Raw genomic sequence first — 21,030 nt, forward strand, 5'->3', positions numbered from 1 at the left:
TTTCGGAACAGCTGCCCCCTGGGCAAGGCGTGTCAAGGTTCTTCGAACCATCGCCCAACGCCTACCAGTCTGGTTCGTCGCGGGGAAACGACACCACTCAGTAGGCGCGGGGCGACATACGGGGGAAGAACTGGGTTCTATCAAGCCTCAGGGAGGCATAGGTCAACAGGACCCAGCCCCGAAGAGCTCCGTGCTCTTAGACACGGAACGTGTATGTAAGCCGGGCTTGCTGGTCGTGGAAGCGACCGTGAGGCGCTTTGAGAAGCCAAGGAAAATCCTGATCGATCCGGGGCGTCCGGCAATAATGCTCGGCGCTCCACGATCTAAGAATTCAGCTGAATGTTGAGGCGCTCAAAGCGCGGCTGAGTGACTACGTTACTGTTCACTTAGCGACTGGGAAATGTGTCACTGCGCCAAGAGTCCCTGTAGAACTCGATGTCAACTTTCTTGACTTCGATAGTGTGGAACACTGTCTAGACTCAGAGCTGGATGCAAGGTATGACCTTACCCTTGGTATGGAATTGCTGGAACACCATGAGCCATGGATTAATCGGAGGTTGAAGAACTTGGGCGCCACGCGAACGTATCCTGGTGGAGCTTTAATGAGTCATGAAAATACATCTGCTACGAAGCAGAAGCGCCATTGTCGTGGGCACTGAACCGGGACTGACAACGTGTTGAAATCAGAGTATCTCAGTTTTCGAACATCAAAGGTGTATTGGACAAGAGCCCCGAGCATGGGTCGCAGGCTAAATGTGGAGTGGCACGTAACCCACTGAACACTGAACAAGAAACAAAACAGTTGCTGCATGTCAAGAGTAGCATGGTCGGCCAAGGGCCGGGGCATCGAGGGCAAGGCCCCAGCGATGCACGTGGAGTGGCACGAAAGTCACGAGCACTGCTCTTGTTACGAAGCAGTTGCTGCATGCCAAGGGTGGCATGGTCGGACGAGTTCCAAGGCATCCTGGGCAAGGCCCTTCTAATGCGCGTGGAGTGACACGTTATCCACTGGACGAAGACTGCGGAAATAGCAGCTCTTCATCGGAGATTGTTAATAACATCAAGGCTCCGATGGAGCAGGGAGTGGGGACACTGGACGACATCGAGGTCGTTTTCCCACTAGTCTCGATGAAACGTAAAACCTCTATAAAGAGGAGACGGCAAAGCCGTATGTATCTGCAAGACGCAGGGCGTCGACCCTTACCCAGGGTGCGTCTACGTAGACGATAGCGCGCAGCTATATACCCTTGTCAACGGTATGACGGGAAAGGAAGACGGCGACGTCACCCTCGAGGCTATTCCCGCGGTGGGTGCTATTCTTGAGCTGGACGAGATATCCTTCGAAAAGTTTGGCATTGTCTTGAAGACAGGCAATCTAGCCAAAGTGGTCATTATACGACCGAACGAGCAGACTAACTCGTCCTCCCTTCCAAGTGAAGCTGTTATAGACGAAGCTAAGAAGGTACCAAACGCACAAAGTAGATCAGAGATCCTGAAGGATCCCCTGGATCCGTATGATCTACTGGTAAAGGAATTTCGAAGACATCGTCTCCAGAGACGACGTCCAGCCTTCGGTCCTAACTCCGGACCGAGGAGTGTGTCATGTGATTGAACTGGTCCCGGGAACCAAATACTGCGTATATACCAATGGCCCCTGCCCAAGGAGTCATGTGACGTCAGAGACGCCTATTTTCGTGCGAAGCACGACATAGTATGGTGCGTGACAGTTAGTCTTCGTATTCGACACCCACATTTTGTGTCCGGAAGCCAAACGGCAAGCGGCGTATTGCTCACGCTTACAATAAGCTAGCTGCTACCAATTCGGCACAGACGTCGATATTTAGGAAGGATGTTCTCCAGAATAACATGGGTAGGGTGTTCGAAGTACATAGCACTCGACTTAGTCGATGGGTATTACCAAGTGCTCATGAGAGGGAGTGATATATCGCTGACAGCGGTGAGTGCTGCCCCAGAAGTGGCTGATGGTGCCCCAATGGCTGTTAAATGCTCAGCAACATACAATCGTCTGTAACGCAGTTTTCAGGACCCACCGGGCATACTTCGACGGCATCTTCGTCCACAGTCGTGCAAAGTACGGGAGGATGGATGGAAAAATCCTCATCGTCCGTTAAGAGCGGTATTCGAGTGCAAGCGCACGAATAAGCTGTATGCTTATGCCAATAAGTGCATCTACGGCGAAAGTAATCTCCTTTTTAGGGTGCTTCATTGGGAAGCGTGGCGCGAGCGGATCCCGCTAAGGTTAAGGCCACTGTGGACCGGTCGGATCCAAAGAATTAAAGGACTTGCGCACGTGGCTTGGCCTCGACAACTACTTGCATAAGTATAGCGCAAAATTATGCGGAAATGTCATGGCCATCGTCGAATCTCCTTTAAAAAGATAAGGAATGGTGTTGGAACACCGAGCATCGGTAGGCTTTTGACAGGGTCAAATACAGCCTTCTTCAAGCACCAATACTGCCGTTGCCAGACCCCGATCACCCTTTCAGTGTCGTCTGTGACGCTTCTTGCCATCGGGTGTGCAGTGCTGAAAGCAGACGCCGAGAGCTTGACTATGATGGTTCGTTGTTTGTGAGTCAATCAAACTCATATGGTATGAAGGAAACAATCAACAGCATCTCTAAGCGCATCAGTCAGCATTTTCTTGTGAAACAGCGGTGAGTAAGAAAGAATCGTTTGGCCTCGAAGCAAAAACCGTAATTAGATTATCAGCGCTACGATATGAAATTTGGCAAGTAAAGCATAACAGGAAGGATTTTGTAAGAGTCAAGTGGCAACTTGATTCGATTCTAGACATTCCAATACGAAATGCCACGATCATAAGAGCTCGCTGAATACCATGGTGGGGCAAAAAGATTATTTGACGACGATACTTCTATCATGCATTTGATATCGAAACTGAAGCACACAAATACATACTTTTGTTTCGCATGAAAATGGGCTTCAAATTGATCACTGAGTAGCATTGGTGGGAAATTTCGTCACGTGGCTGCACCTCGTGTTACAGGAAGGACATTTTTAGCATATTTATTTTTTTGATAACATTTGGCTATTTACTTACAAGCTCATATTGATTTTACAATTTTGATGAGTATTTATGATAAACCTAGAATCTGGTTTTGAAGGTTCCCCGATTGAGAATTTAAATCTCGATCCTAGCTGTATTAGAAGTCTTCGACTCTTCATAAGCACGTCTTTTGAAGGTGCCGTTACTACATGGCACATTGTCAGTATAAAAGTTTATAAGAACAATATAGATAAAAACAACGCACAAGAAGCAGAAGATGATAAAAGTCACGGTAGCCATGAAAACCATGCCCCACTCTGGACTCGCAAAAAAATACTTGGGAGGCACGTGACCCGTAGTGTCTACGTGAGTTCGACGTAGCGCACTCATTCCAGGCACGATAATCGCAGACAAGAAGTTGCCACAGAGTTGTTGTAGTGCAGCGACAGTGGCTTCACTAGTTGGGTATGCACACTCGACTCCCAATTCGAGGACAATCGGCTGCAAGGGACCAAGAGCTGCCCCAAGAAACATCAGACTTATAAGTGTCGCGTGAACATTGACCTTTGGAACAAGTCGAAAGGAACTAATCGCCACAGCTGTCAGAAGTAGACACAATTGTAACGCTGTTTGATGATTTCTCTTCTTATCCACATAATGGCTGATCACTTGACCACCCACCAAAGAGCTCAGGATAAATGCAGCACCTACGACCCCAATTTGTGATTTGGAAAAATGGGCAACACTTAGGAATTTTCCCAGAAGTGCACACATTGCATTCAAAATACATTCAGCTACAGAAAAAGCCACTAATGTGTGCCAAAAGCCAGTATGCGTGAACGAAGTAGCCCACTGACTCCAATCGTAATCTTCACGAAGTTGCACGTTCGATATGACAGAAGGCGCCAAACCACTTCTCGGGAAGGACTGAAAAAAGAAGAAGGCAAGCAAGAAAGATCCAGCTGCACAGATTGTAACAGAAAGATTCCAGTACGAAATATCGTTCGCAGAGAGCACCACAAAGGGAGCAGAAAGATAAACAAATGCTGTGCCCATTGCGTTGGCATTGACAGCGACACTAGTCGATGTTGCACGCAACTGAGGCGGGAACCAGTTAGCAGATAGCACAGCCGGAGAATTCACCATAAATGGCATGGCGAAAGAGGCCAAAATTTGTCCGATTAAGGTCATGTAAATTTCTCCATTTAATTCAAAAGCACACGCAAAGTAGCGCAATGCGGCACCGATCGTCTGCAAGAAGCTACCGAGCACGACACCGTAGCGCAATCCCTTCTTGTCCATTATCCAAGAGCCCACAAGTGAACACGGAATGTACGAAATAAAGTAGACAGTGATAAGCTCGGTTGAATGAAGCTAACAAACACCAAAGAGTATTAGTTTCGATGAGCAGGACGAGCATTGGTCACTTACTCGGTCTTGCCAGTGCTTCTCAACGATACTCGCGATTGGTGCGTACGAATAGCAAATGCTCTGATTAACAGCAGTCAGAATCGACAGAATTGCCAACATAAACCATTTAGTAATGGCATCTTGGCGTGCTCTCGGATCAAACTTGTCCTGTTGTCTTAAAATCGTTCCGTAATCTACACGATCACTTGTTAAATTAGAGCGTGTAATTGACTGAGATTTTCAAATACCTCCACTGGACGTGTCATCGTAAACCATCATCGGCATTTTTGTGTCGCCGATCTGGTCATGCATTGCAAGCAACACTTCTGTTTCAAAACCAACGCGAGATTTTAAATACAGAATACATACGCGATAGAGTTAGTTACATCGTTGTTAAGATTATGACATAAAAAGCTGGTAAAGGAACATTATTTGTAAGAAAATGATTAAACCTAAATTCTCTAGATCCCCTCAAGCATCCAGCAAATTGTTTCACGTCTGCGCGCAAGATAATGTAGACTTTACCTTCGACAGCTCGCGCTAGTATATTTTAGTAGTCTCAAAGTTGCACACGCTACAATATGGACGGTACGCTCTGGGCAAGCACTTATCGACCACCACGCTGAATATTCATTATGCGGTCTGACACTATTCGAGCAATACTTTCATGTCCGCAGTCTAAATTGTTTTCGTCAGTAGACGATTGGAATACGCCACGCTAACGGTTGTAAAGTCACATATTCAATACTAGTATTAGTTTCAACAGTAGCTGTGTCAGTGCGACTGTGATCTCTGACGGTTATATCGTTCACGCCACCGACCGCATCAATTTACACATCATACATTGGTGTCCAATATATTATCTGCGCCTTTTCATACCTCAATATACTTTGAGCCATTCGATCCATGGAAGGGTATCTCTGGAAGCGAGGCCGCAAGGTTCCTAGCATGTACGTATCAGTTGTATACCTAGTCAATAGCTCAGCTTAAATCAATTAAAATTTTGCATACAGGAAGCGATACTATGCCGTACTAAAAGGCACCATGTTGTCCTTTTACCCCACTCAAGACGAAGCTCAACGTTCAGGGGCTGCGCCTAAACGAGTGGTTGAGATAACTGACTTACAGATGCCTTTAAGTTCTTTGTCCGAACCGACGCATCCTTCACACATCATTCTCAAATATTTGGACGCAGAAGGTTGCGGCACACTTCAATGTCGAGCAGAGTCAATCGAGATGCAACAGATTTGGTTCTCGTCAGTGCAATACGCACTTAAGGAACCTGATCGTATAGCAGAAGAAGAGATTGCTGAGGCGCAGGATGAGATCAGTCGAGACGAAGAGCGTCACAGACAAGGAGTGCAACTTGCCACTGAAGCTGTGGAAGCAGCTGGACGACATCACCGAGAACAGGCAAATGTTGAAAAAGAATTGCAACAGAATCGTTTAATAATTGCTGGCCTTAACACAAAACTGGAGTCTGCAAAGACGCTACGATATGAGGCAAAAGAGAAACTACAGACGCTGAAAGAGACACTAGAGGAAGAGATTGTACAGACTAAAAACTCTTCCATAAATCAAGAAAGGGAACGAGTAGCAGCCAAAGTGGAAGTGGCAGACAGTGTCGAGGCTACTTATAGACGACATATTGAGTTGCTGCAAGCACAAATCAAAGACATTTCAAATGAGCAGCTAATCCTCGTGCAACGGGTGCAAAAGTGCATGGAAGAGAGCAAAAATCTTCGTCAAGCGGCAACTAAAAGTTTGGAGGATGCGCAATTTTCAAAGCAAAGAACGAGACGCCTGGCGTCATGGGATGACGGTGCTGCAAGTACTCGGCGCTCGCATCTAGATCCATTGGTGGAAGGATATTTACTTTGCCAACATCCAATGCGGACGACGATGCACCGTCGCTACTATGTTCTTACTGGCAACACGCTATGTTGGTATGCAGATCAAGATGCGTACGTACACAAGATGGAAGCACCAAACGGCGTATTACACGTAGCTGACGTGTCCGAGTGGGATGGCAGAGTTCGATCCACGTCTCCGATTCGAAGAATTGTAGTACCGTTCAGTACATCTCCTCGGACTCGAATGAACGAGCAGTACCCCAATACTTTTGCGGTGCTTACCGTTGAAGGAAAGACACTACATTGTAGTGCACCACTCATGAAGGACCAAAAAGAATGGATGGCAGCTCTTCACATTGGACTCACCATGCCTCCTCTGTCTCCTCATCGTGCTCGAGCCGCAAAGTCGCGTCGAGATTCCTTCGACTTGTTGGCAGCCACGCCGCCATCGCCAAAACGACAGAGCTATGAAAATGTAACAAAAGCAGTGGCAAACGAAGCAGGAAACATTGCTACAAATTTTGCATCCTCGAACAAAGTGAGATCGGAAGTGGTTGTTGAAGGCTATTTGGTCATTAAGACGTCGGAAGAGAAGTTAATGAAGAATCGGTACTGCGTACTTCGAGCACTAACCCTTTACACTTTTGCCACACATCAAGAGATATCGAGTAACACTAGCACATTAAATATCGTTAAAGTTTCGAAATGGGATGGACATGCTCCGATACTACATTACGACCACGGATTTATACTACAAACGAGCCAACTTCAAAGTATTCACTGCAGTGCACCTAGCTCTGAGGAGATGAAACGCTGGATTGATGGTGTACAACAAGCCACAGAGGAAAATCATCCTAATGATAAGCGTGACAGTCAGGTAGCACTGCAATCTGTAGCAACAGATCAAGAGGATTGGGTAACGAAGCAGCTTTCATATGATTCCGCACAAAATAAATTTCTGGTCGTATTGCAACAATACTATAGTGAGCATAGTCCTAGCAAGTTAAGCGATGTTCCGATGCTTCTGACGCGGTATCAAGGACGTGAACAAGCACTCGTCGAGCACTTGGACCGTCTTTACGGTACGTCAATGGGTGAAAGTAGCATTGTGCAAAATTGTTTAGCATTTCTAGTGACACAATCGCCGTCACCTCCTGCCATATTGCCTCAAAGTATTCCTGATCCCTTGGAAGCTCATTCGGGTGATTACTCCGACTGGCTTACGTGGAATAACGACTCCACCCCAAGTTATTGTGTTCTGTCTGGAAATCGTCTTGGGCGCTTTGATTCAGAAGCTCGTAGTAGAGCTGATGCACCACTGAACGTATTTTTAGTGACTGGAATTCATGACTATCCAGTGCCGTCACCAACGAGGAGTGGGACGAGACTAGAAAATCAAAGGTTGCAATTTTTCATATCAGGTGGAAACGAATGCTTGAAGTCGTCTATCGAGTTGCTGGTTCTCCAGGCAACGTCAACTGAAGCAAAGCAACAGTGGATGACAAGATTGCAAAATTCTATAGCTTCAGTGCCTAAGGCTTCGGAATCAATTGTTTTGCGAGATTCTTCGTTTTCTTCAAAACAACCGCAACCTTCAAGTTTGCAGCGAAAATTAGTTGAATATTACGAGTGTTATAATTTAAAACGAGTCAACGATGTGGAAACAATCCTTTCAGGCTTTGCAGGACGAGAACGACAATTGTTGCTGGCTTTAGATGCCACATACGGCACTGAAGTCAGTTCGGATTTAAATTTTGCCGCTTTATTGCCCCCAACTGGTCTGCCAAATGCTACTTTCTACCGTGAAGGGTACCTGTCCGTAAACCATCCACTCGTAATACCATCATATCGCAAGTGTTTTTGTGTCTTGAATGGCACCACATGGCAATGTCTCGACAGCGTCAATCGCAACATTGTTATAATGTCCGATGTGGCGGTGAATTTACATCCAGTGACAACAAAACTGGCTGAACAACTAGAATTTCACTTAGAAACTCAGAATAACGGTGTAATTTTCCTTCGCGCTGATGCTGTGGAGTTTTTCCACGACTGGACGCAAGTAATATGCACTATACTGGCAAGGCAGTCAAATGTGGACGTTGATGGTGAGGAGCCGGTCAAAGATGTGATCAGTGCTCTTGAGCAACTACGCCTTCGAATTGCAGCCGTTTTTGCAAAGTCTAATCCCTTAAAGGTTAACGAGGTCGACTCGCTACTTCAGTCGTTTGAAGGGCGTGAGGGTGCGTTACTCAAACAAATTGACACAGTCTACAAAAGCGAACTAGCCATCGATCCTGTGTGCACGTCTTTGTGTACTGTTCTCGCAACGAATTTTGCCGAAAATCATCAGCGTATAGTATCAAACAAGTCATTAGACGTTCCGTCAGATGCAAATATTCTGATGGAGGGTTATCTAATGAAACGCGGACACAAAATTCCGTCCATGCGAAAGAGATATTGTGTGTTGGTACGGAATGAATTGTCGTACTATGTCACTCACGATGATAGTAAAAACCCTAACAGTGGTGCCACAACGAATCGCTTGGGTTTTTTTCATGTAGATATTGTGAGTGATTGGCATGGTAAAACTTCCACCCACACGTACAAACATGCGATGGAGCTCGAAACGAAGGACGGCAAAACATTTTTTTGTGCTGCCTCTTCAGCAAAGGATAAGCAAAAGTGGATCGACGCATTTCATCATGGAATTGCACTTGTGCAACAGGATCAGCGTCGTGAAAGGGATGATACTAGTGAAAGTGAGCACGACCGACGACTTCGAGATCAATTTCGCAGCAAATTAGCCGATTTCTATCGTGTGCGAAACCCATCGAAGCTCATTGATTTGGATTTGCTCTTGAGCTGCTACTCTCTGCGTGAGTTCGCACTTCTTCAAGCTATTGATGAAGCTTATGGAACGAATTTAGCCACGGATGAAAGTCTTTTAACTCTCATACCACCTCATCAGAAAGAGGTCACAGCTCTTGCAACCTTAAAATTAGATGGATACTTGAAAAAGACATCGAGTAACATCTCGAGGGTGCCTTGGAAACAAGTACAAAGTGTATATGTTGCTGTTGATGGTTTATGTATGAGTCTGTATGCTACACGTGAGGAATTTCAAAGTCGAAGTGCTGGAGCAAAAGAAGATATGCTTATTTTGGCTATTAAAGATGATAATGATGTCGTTGCAAACAATTGTTTCGCAGTGGAGACAAGTGACCATGAATGGCTACATTTTAAAGCTAGTGATGCTATGGAAAAGCGAGTATGGGTACAAGTGCTACGTGCAGCCTTAGACACGGTCTTGGCTCAGAGTATATTAGCGGAGGAGCACCGTCTAATCGGCAGCGATGATTCCGATATTACCGAACAGGGATTCTTGCTATTGCGAATGGATTTTGATTGTTCTCAAGTTATGCATTGGAAACGTAGAGAAGTGGCGACTGCACTTGAAGAATGCAGTGTGGCACTGGAAAATGGCAACGAGATTGTGATAAGGGGACTGACAAAAGGAGGAGAGACGCAGACCCGATTTACGGTCTTGAACACTCGAGCGTGGATTCCTGGAGCCCGTTGTTGGCCAGTGATTGCAGGAAATCGAGCACCTCGTTTTCCTTTTCAGATTGTTACGCAAGAACAATTTATACTCAGTTGCAGTGCTGCCACGGATGTAGAACGAGCAGATTGGATTCGTCACCTTCGATATGGAGCAGAACAAGCTGCAGCATTGGAACTGATTGAGGACCAATTGCTGGAAATCAAAGCGCCCTTGTCTCCTGGACATAAAAGTCTCATAGAAAGGCAAAAGCAAGAAGTAAGTGATCCTAGGGTCGTCGTATCACCTCAAGCAGTTGTCGCCCAACTCCAAACGAATCACGAGGTCCTGATGACTGGATATCTGTCCCTTCATCCAGATTCTTCTTTACTTTTTTCTGATATAAGTGGATATACTCAAAAGCCGCACGACTTTTTCGTTGTTTTGGATGTACGAGCAATTGTTGCTATCTATACAGATGAAAGCTCGTATTTTCACCAGTTCGCGCCAATTTATAAAGCACAAGCAGTTGAGTTGCCTGACAATGGGGCATTTGTTCGTGCGCGCCCGCACAGTTCAAAGATGCTGTCAAGGGTACAGCAATTCTTTCCCGAGGCTACTGGCGATGGTTCATTGTCTTCCGATACATTTACTGTCGTGCTTCGAGTTCTAGATGAAAGCAACGATACAACTGCGAGCGACAAAGTAAAGAATAGTGAGACTTTGACAGCTTTCCTCACTGCTCAATCGCAACATGATCAATGGATGAATGCATTTGCCGAAGGGATCAATTATGCTAAAAGCCTGGCGACTTATAGGGATGAGAAAGTTTTGCTGTCATTTGCAGAGGGGATGCAAGAATCTTCTGAAGACATAGCAATAGGCAACGTAACTAACAGCAATAGTTGTCAGGGTGCAGAGAATATCAATGACAGTGGATTTGATGAGATATCGATGACTTCAAACGGCAGTAATATAGATGCAAAGAGGTCGAATTTCGCCTTTACGACTGCAGCTATGGAGGGTATCTTGACTCCGTGGCAGATGTCTGGATCTCATATTCGTAGCTCACAAATGAAAGCAACAGTACCAGTATACGCAGTTCTCATTGGCTGCCGTTTGCGTTGTTATTCCTCTCAAGAAGCTGCAGCAACTGCTGCTTCTATATCTGCATCAAGCCAAGATCTGACTTTGTCAGTGGATGACCAGCCTCCGTCTCTTGACATCGAAATCACAGCATGTTCATCGTGGGAAGCGCCGACTACATCCTGGTTGGCGCTAAACAAGGAACCTAAAACTTCTGGACTGAAGATTCGCGTTAAAAAATTTCGTTGCAATTTATACTTCACTGCACCAACCGTTGACGCAAAAAATCAGTGGATCCAAGCAATGCACCATGAACTTCAATATGATACAGAACGATTGCTGCATTTTTCAGAGCGACAATTCACTCACGATGTGACAGCTCATCTTGCTGCAGTCACAGATGATGAAAGTGACAACACATTCGGCTCTACCGATAAAAGAATACGAAATCAAGGATATCTTCAAGTGCGGACCCAAAGTGTAGGATCCACTTGGCATGAGCGCTTTGTAATGCTCGACGATAGCACGTTAACAATTTATTCAGAAAAGTGTGGCATGGATGACTGGAGCGAAGAGGAGTTGTTCAATATGGCAATGGAAAAGCACAAAATTGTAGGAGTGAATAATTGGCATCCAGTATTTACTAGCCTGGGTCGAAATGTTCCACAGACAGGCTTTCGAGTTGAGACAAGCAATGGTGTTTATTTGGAGATTATCGCAAAGACATCAGAACTCGCATCTCAATGGAAAAGTGACATTACTGCTGCAACGACAAAGGGAATGACAAAATCCTCAATCTCTCGTGATGCTACTTTGCCATTTATATCTGGTGCTCGAATGGAAGGTTATCTGCAGGTGAAAGACAGGCATAAATCTGTCAAAAGAGGAGTCAAAATGAAATCGTTAAAGCGCTGGAAATTCCGCTATTGCGTTCTTATGGGATCTCATTGGCTTGTATACGCGAATCAAGCTCAAGCAGTTTCGTCAAAACAAGCGCCTAGTCCTGTGGCAATATACGAGCTGCTTGGGATAGCAATTGATAATGGCGGTGACAGCACCTCCACAAATACGTTTATAATTCGCGTAGATGGAGAAAGACAATTCAAGTGCAGAGCTCGATCAGGTGTCGAGTGCAAATGTTGGGTGAATGCTGTTGAAGATGAGGTATTAGTCCAGAAAAAAACGGCTGAATACGTTGAGAAGTCGATAAAGGATCATGAAACGGAAGAAGCTGCTCGTAATGCTATCAAGAGCAAATTCTACGAGGTGAAGTCGGATGCCAGACGCTTGTCGATGCTTCTTGGAGAAGCGATACAAAGTGCCAGCGGAGGATTGAGCAGCAGCGAAGACGACGATGATGTTGAAGATGAGTTCACGCTGCATGAGCGATCAAGATCGAAAAATATGGATGGCTGTCCAGACATGTTGTCGATCGATAAGATCGATATTGAGCCCCAACAGAAGGATTTTTCAATCCTAAGTTTCTTTACGTATTGTTTCCGGTGCATTCCCTCAAGCTCGGCCGAAACGAATGGCAGAAATAAGATAATACCTCTGGGTATTCCTGGATACTCCTCGACTGCGGCAGCATGTGACCCGTTGTACACTTGTGATTACTTCGAGAACGATGGCTACCGTGAATTGCCACTATAACTCAAATGCGAAAAAAGATTGATACAGTTTTTGAGACTTTGAAAATCAAATTCACCCTGGCTAGAGATGAGCAATAATATCAGACTATTGAGTGAATTCATTGTAATATTTGTCTTAGGCGTTTGCAATAAAGTCGCTAAGTAAAACAGCCAATAAATGCACTTTAATCGCATTTCGACGGTACGCTCACCACAAAATTGGTTCCAGAACTGGCTATGGATTTGTTGCCAAACATCAGGACCATTATTATGTAATTCTGCTGTCGGATGACGCAAAAAAGATGATTGAGTGCGCTATATATCGTATGTATGTCAATACAGGAACGACATGTGATACCTAGTTTTCCCTTGTGGAATGCATGCGCACCGTTGATAGATTTTTTACTATACGAATAGTAGGGAGAGAAGAAGGTTAGGCAACATTTTTTTTTGTGGTGGTCGATTATTGTATTAAGTACGTAGCTAGCTGGGCCCAAATTATGCGTGCTTTTGCAGCGTGGTGATGCATGATCTGGGTAAATGTTTGCCAATCGAAAACAAAACCATACATATTTTTGTGTTTTGGTGATACGACACTACCTCATCGTCTATGCCAACAGCCATTGGCGGCATTGGCAGCTCTAACATCCAGCGCATGGTAAGATGCATTTGCCCCCATCTCATGCAGACGAGCTCGAAATGAATCGCTGAAAATCACGTTAATTAAGCAAAAATGGAGCAGATGTCCAACCGTCCGCCATGTCAACATCGACGTCTAAGTATACTTCTAAAGTCCTTCGTTGGAAGCAGTAAGATAAAGTCAGCGTTGTTGTTCTGCGAAGAGAGTTTTCATAGATTTGAAGGCTAGAAGATGCATCAAAAAGTTCGTTGAAAAAATGACAAGATAGACAAAGCCTACTAGTATAGTCGCACCTGTTCCGCAGCTTCTTTAAATAGGACTGCAAACGCTGGAGAGTTATATCGTCGTGATGGTCTAATGTATGGCGAGCAGCAAGCCGAAAGATAATTTGGGGCGCGCTTGATATGTGATGAGTAGCGCTATGGAGTTGTAATAGACGTATTAGCACCAAACGGCAATTGTCCCTTCGGTTAGTAGTCTCCAACTCTAGCTTAGTCAGCAGTGACCAGTGAGTCTACGCGAAGACAAAAGCGTTCTAGCCTTCAGAACAGGCGCTTAGCATGCATACGTTAATATATCAACAATCTCGTCTAGTCGATTGCGTCCAGTAACGAGCCCCGAACGGATGGATCGCCAGGGCTTAAAGAGGACGAGAAAGCAAAGCGGTGATATTTGCTTGGACTTGATTTTTCTGCAGCACCAAAGAATAAAATAAATAATTTAAGTCTATTATCAGTGAAGCTTGGAGCATGCATGAAGCAGCTGACGAGACTGATTTTCACTTTTACCAAAATTTAGTCAACTTGATGTGCAAGTTAAAGTAGACATTGTAAATACTTTACAAAATCTATTTAAGAAAATCAAACTGACAAAGAGATTCTAAATGAAAAATCAGATAGCTCACTCGTACTTCTTTTTCAACAGGCAGCCGTAATCTATGTACATTGGATATTTTCATGTCGCAAGCAAATGGGTACGTGGCATTTGCAATCTTCCAATGATATGAGTTGAAGCCACTCACTTTTCAACTTGCGTTCCCCCCCACTTTAACCGAAAATGGGCAATTCCTCATCATCTCCCGAATGTGACGTCGAAAACTCGGTTCTTGATGTCGAACTCGAGATTGTATCCGCCAAAAACATCGCAGCTGGTGACTATTTCGACATGAAGGCTGCAATCAAGGGCAAAATCAGTTCCAGCGACGCCTATGCGTTAATAGAGGTGGCGGGTCAAAAAGTGGCTTGGACTCGACCCATTTTTGACACACGCGAGCCCGTGTGGAACGAGAAGTTTTTTTTTAGAAATGTCAAACCCGACACTGTCTGTAAACTCTTTCTTCTGGACGAAGACTTTGATGGAGACGATGCCCTCGGACAGACGCAATTTACTGCGACAAATACAAACGGCTCAGTTACGACGTTCGAATTACCTATCCACCGAAACGAGAAGCCAGCCGGAAGTATTATCGTCAATGTCAAGTCACACTTTACCAAAGCGCACGGTGACGATCAATTGCAGCAGTACGGTCCGGTGCACTACTCGGAGCACATCAGCTCAACTTCTGGTATATTGACTCAAACCATGACGAATGACGACAAGTTGCAGGCGTCGGCGTTCCACGTTCAACTGCATAACATTCCTCATTTGCTGCCAACTGATCACGAATGGAATAAAAATTATCCGACCATCCAGAAGATCTTCTCTCCTGACCATCCCGAATCTCCTGTGCTGCGGAAAGCCATTGCCACTGAGCACGAAGTCGTGTATCGACACGCAAGTACCACACAATACGGTCTCCTTAAAGAATCGTCCGACTTTTTCAAGCTGATCAATTACGGCCAGCGTTTGGAGAAGCGTGTACTGTTTACGTATGCCATCACTCCTACGGGCTGGTACTTTTCTGAGACGGGTGCAGCTTTCTTTAAGGACATGCTATCTAAGCACATGTTGCACTCTGGCGCCGCCTTCGCAGTTAAGTACGCAGGGGAGTTTCACATCGAAAAAAATCTTTTTGGCAAGTACAAGCTTGTGATCGACAACAACAGCGGCACGTATGCTCCGCCCAAGGTCGATTTGCCTAAGTTAAAGGAGCTTTTTGAGGTAAATTTCCCAGGCATCTCGATTGAAGCCAAGGATCGCGACGACGAGGAGCTCAAGAAAGCCCGTCAGGAGATCCTTGATGCCTGGGCGTAAAAAGCGTTAGCTTTAGCAGTTCGTTGATCGAATATTAATGTTGACAGTACTTAAGATTCCTTTCGCGCAGCTCAAATATCCATGCGATTAACATCACAATCACCTTTGAGTTTCAATTTTAGCTCTATTTGTAATGCTATTATTGTCCATAGTCGTCGATGACTTGCGATGTCACGCCATGGACCGCCAATCTCGACTCAAAATGCTCAGAACAATGTGGAAACAAAAGTATATTTCATCTTCTTTAATCTTGTGCTAGCTCCTATCACATTATTCCTTCTGGTCTAGCTATATGATTTTCATGCGTTTACAAAACTATCTAGCTGCCACGAGGATCGACAGCCTTCTCCTGCATCGCTGTCGCTGAGTATGAAATTACCGTCCCGACAGGAATTAGTTTCGAAGCGACCATCGTCCGCACAGGAATTTCGGCAAAATGACCGAATTCAGCGAGAGGACCATCGAGGAATTTTGAAAGAAACAGCAACTCACTCCTTGCTCGGTCGCGAGCGTCAAAGCGAATCACCAAACCAGTGGTTTCAGCGCATTATGCGCGAAAGAAATTTGTCACCGCTGGATTTGTGCGAAAAGTTTTCGACTGGAGACGTTGGTAGAAAACCGTTGGTGTCTTTCGAAAATGTTTGCGAAGTTCTTTACAATCTCGATCCAGAGCCAGCAAACGGTCTAGATCCTGTTACTGAAGAGATGGAGGTACTGTCGTTGTGTAAGCAAATGGTTTTGAAAATTGTATCATGTATCATTGTTTTGATGAACATTCAGGATTTTTTGTATCAATTTACAACTGAGCAAGGTGGAGAGATTATGGTGAATATTCGTGATGCTCTTAGATCTCTTGATATCTGGAGAACTCGACCTTCTGTCATTTCAAAAGTGAGTCTTGAACCACACTTTAAATTCGACAAAAGAAAACTTCAGAATACAAACCTACGTTCTAGCAGCCAATCGAATTATGTACATCATGTCACCAGCCCTAAATCGGTCGATCGTTTGACTAAGACTTCACGGCGTCAAGCAGATATAAAGTCAACTAAAGATCAGATCTTGCCGGCTACCGATAATCCGAACGTCGCAACGACTACCGTTATTAAAAATGATACGGTTTCCAGCTCAATTTCACAATTTGTCAATGACCATGAACAAGGGCTAGTCGAGATAGCAAGCAGACTCCAATTGTACGTCCGATCGTTTATTTTGGATTTCTTTTTAAATTATTTTGATTTAAAAAAAAATTGTAGCGCCGGTGTGAAGCAACTAGAAAATTTGCTGATCGAAAATGATGCTGAGATGACTGGATTTGTGAGTTTAAAGCAGCTTTGTTGGCTTTTGACTGACCAGTTTGAGCTGAAGATAAATGAGCGGCGGCTTAGCGAGATATGCATGGGATTAAATTTTGACACAAAAGCTCAGCTTGACTACAAAGATTTTATCAATGTGTTGATGGATATTCTCATTTATGCACAACCCGACATTCGCGAGTCTGTCAAGAAAAAGTCATTGACTTGTCTTGATGAGTACTTGAAGAACGGATTTCCACCGACAAGTGAGAAGGCTCACCTATTGATTGATAATCTTTGCTCCAAATATGACTTCCGAGGTGACCAGTGCATTCTACTTTTAGATTTAATCCGAGTGTTCCAAAAAAAGCTGGTCAAGTATCACGCTTTGAAGTTACCATTTCCGCTTGAAAAGCACGAGATTATTCAGCTTTCTCAGCCTTTCATACATCGTCATGTAGATGACACATTTTTGGGTGATTGTGTCGCATATCATCAGCTGCTAGATGCAATTTTTGGGGGCTCTCTGCTTGCTTCGCAATTAATTGAAACAGAACATACAAATCGAGCTTTGAATTGGGATTTTTGGCGCAACCTTCATATGACTTTATGTGGCTGGGACATCCGTTTAGAAAAGAAGGTGCGAGCTCAACTTGAAAGAATCATGGCGAGACTAGACCCTGGCAAGTCATATGCTATTTCATATAAAAACTTCGAGAGAATATTTAGTCGACATTTGACCGCCGATGATATGAAAGTTTTACAAGCAGCTTTGGCTGTACCAAATGATGGTAAGGCTGGTTCAAGTTTACGATATGATATGCTGTTAAGTATGGTTTTTGGATCTTTTGAGCTTAATGACAATAAATTTCTCAAACACATTCGCGTAAAACTTCTGCCTGAACGAGAAAAGATTGAGTCTTTTATCAATGCGATAGAAAAAAAATCAGACAAGCTTTCACTTCAGGACTTTCATGACGCGTTTATGGTCCAGAATAACGCAAATCGACTTACTCTAGCCGAGATGCTGTTTTTGTTCGCATCACTTGAGTCCAAAAAGAATGGAAAAGTTCGTGTAGAAGCATTGATAACTTTTTTGGAACGAAATTGCAGGTTCGATAGAAAACGTTATGAGAGGGACACAAACATGACCGCTCGGCCTCCAAATACACATGACTTGAAGTATTTGAGGAAGATCATTGCAGAGTGCTGTCAAAGATACGATTTGAGTCGAAAACTTGACAAAGTTAGCCGCAAAACGCAGGGGTGGATCTCTCATAAAGATCTGGTAAAAGAGTTGAGCAAGATGTTGCACGAAGCGGGTGCCGTCGATGTCGATCGGTTTGATTTGCACGATTTTGTAAAGAGCATCGTGCACCGATCGTCACACATCAGTGGAAACGCACCAACCTTTTGTCTTCAGAATGTTATTAATTGCGACGCTTTTTTTGATGCGTTATTCGATTGGGATGCAATGGTTAGCAGTATGAGACTTCCATATTCTATAGTCGAAGCGAATGAAGTTTTCAAGAAGTTCGACAAGTTGCACGATGGTACAATACGAAGTGAGGATTGGAATAAAGCTTACCATCTTATATCTCGTCATGATCGGGAACTGCAAAAATGGGAATTATGTGTACTGGAGCGAATGTTTTCGAGGGAGCAATACGAACACACGATTGATTATGCTCGCTTTGTTGTTTATCTTTTGGATTATCAGCAACGACAGGCACGAAAAGCACTGCAAATTCGGGTTTTGAAACATTTTCAACGATTATTTCGTCTTGAAAAGTCTAGAGCTGGCATTGAAAAGCTATTTCGCGAAATTGATGTGGACAATAAAGGTTACTTTGATACTGCAGATTTAAAGACGTATATGATGAAGATATTTGCTCGAAAAAGCAAGTTTGGGTTCCCAGATGACGGCTGTATTGCACTTTTGAGAAGTGTAGATGCAGTAACTCCAGTGGTTACTTTTCTTGCTGAAACAAAGCTTGTGCACTTTCACGATTGCTCCCCAACAAGCGATAACTCACAAGTTGTTGTCACTTTTGAGAGATTTTGGGAAATTGCGCATTTAATACATGCTGATGATTAGAAGTTCTTAGCTTTGATTTTTGATTTTTGACACTTCAATCGATAAAAGAGCGCTCCCCGCGGGCGAATTAAGGCATTGCAGCAGATTTCTTGACGCATGAAGACCGCTGCAACAGCTTTTCAACAGAGCAGAACTCGAAATTCGACGTTTTGACTGATGCTAAAATCCTGCATCGAAGGTTGGAGAGTCTAACGAGGCAAAGAATAGATCGAATGATTAGCGCGGAATTTGAGGTTATGGTATTTAATTTTTCCAAGATCGTCATCTTGAAGAGCCTCAGGGCTTAATCTCGTGCGCCAACCATTGAAGATTAAACTAATTTGATCATTTTTTGTTACCCGGTACGACTCACTTCTATCATTGCTGTTATTTCGCCTTGAAAAGGATTTTTTGGTTTATAATGACTGCAAGGATGTCGACTACTGATTTTCTTGCAAGATGAGACAAAATAGGACATCTTGCTTGAGTCATCATGTAGTAAGATCTGATGACAACCAGAAGATAGAACGCAAGACTGAGCAGACACAGTAGGATTTAACTTTTGCACCATGTCGAAACAGTAGTACTAATAACAAAACTGAATGCTTGCGTTTCTTCCGACTTTTGACCACGACACCAAACTACAAAATGTGTTGAAGTACGAATCAAACTTAAAAAGTCTTCGTTAGGAGCAACAAAAAAGTCTTGAAGAGTCGATGGAATGCTATGAAAAACAATGACAACTATGGTACATTCGACAATTATACTTTTAAAATAGAGGTACATGGCATACTTTCAAAAAACAATTTTTTTTTCTATCTGAAAGTCCTATTTGCCACGTGGTGAGTCACAAATTCGGCTCAATAGACATCAAGTTATGAGACGATGATAATGTCGAAAGGTTCGAAAACGAACAGGCGAGGATCTGAAACTCTACTATGCACACAATCATATATGTTGCAAACGCTCATTTGAAACATCGATCTGAAACTAAGCCAATATGTGGCATCTCGCTGTAACCCACTTCAGTCTTTGGGTTCCTCTTAATGCATCTAAGCCTCAACGAATCTTTCGCATAAATTGTTACCACTTCCTCATTTGCTCGATCACCTGTAGACAACACACCAGAAAAATCATCTGATCAAGTCTTTCTTTACCTTAAACTTTACCATGGGAACATTTAAGCTCACAACAGCTGCTCTCGCTTTCGCTGCGTCAGACAATAGGTCGACTTATAATCCCTATACTAATGGGGAGACCGTTTCTATTGATGCGAGCTCTTCAAGATTTCAGCTCGCTAACCACGACTGTCGAACTCACGCTTATGTTCATACCCGTCCGATTGAAAACGGTCGCCCTGAGGCAACACCGCAGAAATTTCAAAAAGTTACATCGCTGCAAGCTCGTGTCCAGGGCGATATGCCCCAATGGAATGCTGAAAAGCAGCGCTTTGTATCAGATTATCACACGACATTCGACGACAAGTACCGTGCGATGCTTGATACTGTCAATATGGCAGCCGTCGAAGGAGCTCTTAAATATGTTCAGGCCGAGTGTATCAACTCATCAGTTGTGATAAATTGCAAACGAAAAAATGACATCAAGTACGTGGTTTTCTACCAGACAACAATAGTGCAACCCAAAGCTGCAATAGACTTCTATGCCAACATGACAGATGAACACGATTTTACAATTGAGCATTGCCCATTTTTACCAATGGACGATGGTCAATGTCATCCCAATGTCGATGGAACTTTCCCGGACGCTTGTGACCAATTCATTGGAGTTAATGGTCAGCCCGAGTTAGGGTTTTGCATTGGTGGATCACTGCAAGATAACGAAGTTATTGCACCGTACCCGCACAATTATTGGTTTTCGTTCCCCAATAGCTGCCCACAAAATCGGTGGGATAATAAGACTGATGCCTGTCGTGCCGAGTATGCCGGTGGGTTGTGTACGCTTGGAGTGGAACCTGATGGCGAGACTTGTACATTTTCTTACGAGGTGCTAGGCTACATTCTTTTGGACGACGTTGTAGGCATCACGTCTCTTCAAAATCCGCTAACAAATAGTACTTTTACCAATTACACTGAATTCTGTGAGGCTGGAGGCGTGGAATTTCGCGTCACAGTTTCAGGTGAAGAGGTCACGTGGCTGGCTGGTCTTGATTTTTGGGTCAATCCAGGTGACGCTAATGCTAATGCTGAGCGCGCTGAAAGACTCATAACTGCTTACAGTGAACTTGTTGCGTACAATGCAATGACCAACGACGGAGGGATAAT

At 44.1% G+C, this 21,030-nt stretch overlaps 7 protein-coding genes across 7 annotated transcripts in view; 4 read left to right on the forward strand and 3 right to left on the reverse strand.

Annotated features, from left to right (window-relative positions):
* Nucleotides 1–3,160: 3,160 nt before the first annotated feature.
* PHALS_06635 (major facilitator superfamily) lies at nucleotides 3,161–4,747 on the reverse strand (the record flags this gene model as incomplete). The annotated part of the gene is made up of 4 exons (XM_024719957.1): nucleotides 3,161–3,230; nucleotides 3,291–4,399; nucleotides 4,457–4,629; nucleotides 4,684–4,747. 4 exons carry the CDS (start codon nucleotides 4,745–4,747, stop codon nucleotides 3,161–3,163), a joined length of 1,416 nt encoding a protein of 471 aa, XP_024585204.1.
* A 594-nt stretch (nucleotides 4,748–5,341) lies between these two features.
* Nucleotides 5,342–12,565, forward strand: PHALS_06636 (Pleckstrin homology-like domain; the record flags this gene model as incomplete). Its single annotated transcript, XM_024719958.1, has 2 exons — nucleotides 5,342–5,385; nucleotides 5,449–12,565. The coding sequence occupies 2 exons, from the start codon at nucleotides 5,342–5,344 to the stop codon at nucleotides 12,563–12,565; spliced, it is 7,161 nt and encodes a 2,386-aa protein (XP_024585205.1).
* Nucleotides 12,566–13,262: 697 nt separating this feature from the next.
* On the reverse strand, nucleotides 13,263–13,749 carry PHALS_06637 (uncharacterized protein; the record flags this gene model as incomplete). Its single annotated transcript, XM_024719959.1, has 3 exons — nucleotides 13,263–13,407; nucleotides 13,477–13,602; nucleotides 13,733–13,749. The coding sequence occupies 3 exons, from the start codon at nucleotides 13,747–13,749 to the stop codon at nucleotides 13,263–13,265; spliced, it is 288 nt and encodes a 95-aa protein (XP_024585206.1).
* Nucleotides 13,750–14,239: 490 nt separating this feature from the next.
* On the forward strand, nucleotides 14,240–15,376 carry PHALS_06638 (C2 domain; the record flags this gene model as incomplete). The annotated part of the gene is made up of 1 exon (XM_024719960.1): nucleotides 14,240–15,376. The coding sequence occupies one exon, from the start codon at nucleotides 14,240–14,242 to the stop codon at nucleotides 15,374–15,376; it is 1,137 nt and encodes a 378-aa protein (XP_024585207.1).
* A 168-nt stretch (nucleotides 15,377–15,544) lies between these two features.
* On the forward strand, nucleotides 15,545–18,769 carry PHALS_06639 (EF-hand domain pair; the record flags this gene model as incomplete). The annotated part of the gene is made up of 5 exons (XM_024719961.1): nucleotides 15,545–15,604; nucleotides 15,665–16,087; nucleotides 16,157–16,569; nucleotides 16,633–16,693; nucleotides 16,745–18,769. 5 exons carry the CDS (start codon nucleotides 15,545–15,547, stop codon nucleotides 18,767–18,769), a joined length of 2,982 nt encoding a protein of 993 aa, XP_024585208.1.
* Nucleotides 18,770–18,928: 159 nt separating this feature from the next.
* PHALS_15205 (uncharacterized protein) lies at nucleotides 18,929–19,919 on the reverse strand. Its single transcript, XM_036407229.1, has one exon. The coding sequence runs from the start codon at nucleotides 19,317–19,319 to the stop codon at nucleotides 19,104–19,106; it is 216 nt and encodes a 71-aa protein (XP_036263473.1). The 5' UTR covers nucleotides 19,320–19,919; the 3' UTR covers nucleotides 18,929–19,103.
* PHALS_06640 (uncharacterized protein) overlaps nucleotides 19,919–21,030 on the forward strand; it is a gene marked incomplete at both ends in the record, with an annotated part of 1,191 nt that continues 79 nt past the window's right edge. Inside the window, one exon of the mRNA XM_024719963.1 lies at nucleotides 19,919–20,997. Coding sequence (XP_024585210.1) covers nucleotides 19,919–20,997 — 1,079 coding nt within the window. The remainder of the gene's footprint in view (nucleotides 20,998–21,030) is intronic.

This window comes from Plasmopara halstedii (genome assembly GCF_900000015.1).
Source record: "Plasmopara halstedii genome assembly, contig: Scaffold_3060, whole genome shotgun sequence".
In the NCBI taxonomy this organism is placed as follows: Eukaryota; Oomycota; class Peronosporomycetes; order Peronosporales; family Peronosporaceae; genus Plasmopara; species Plasmopara halstedii.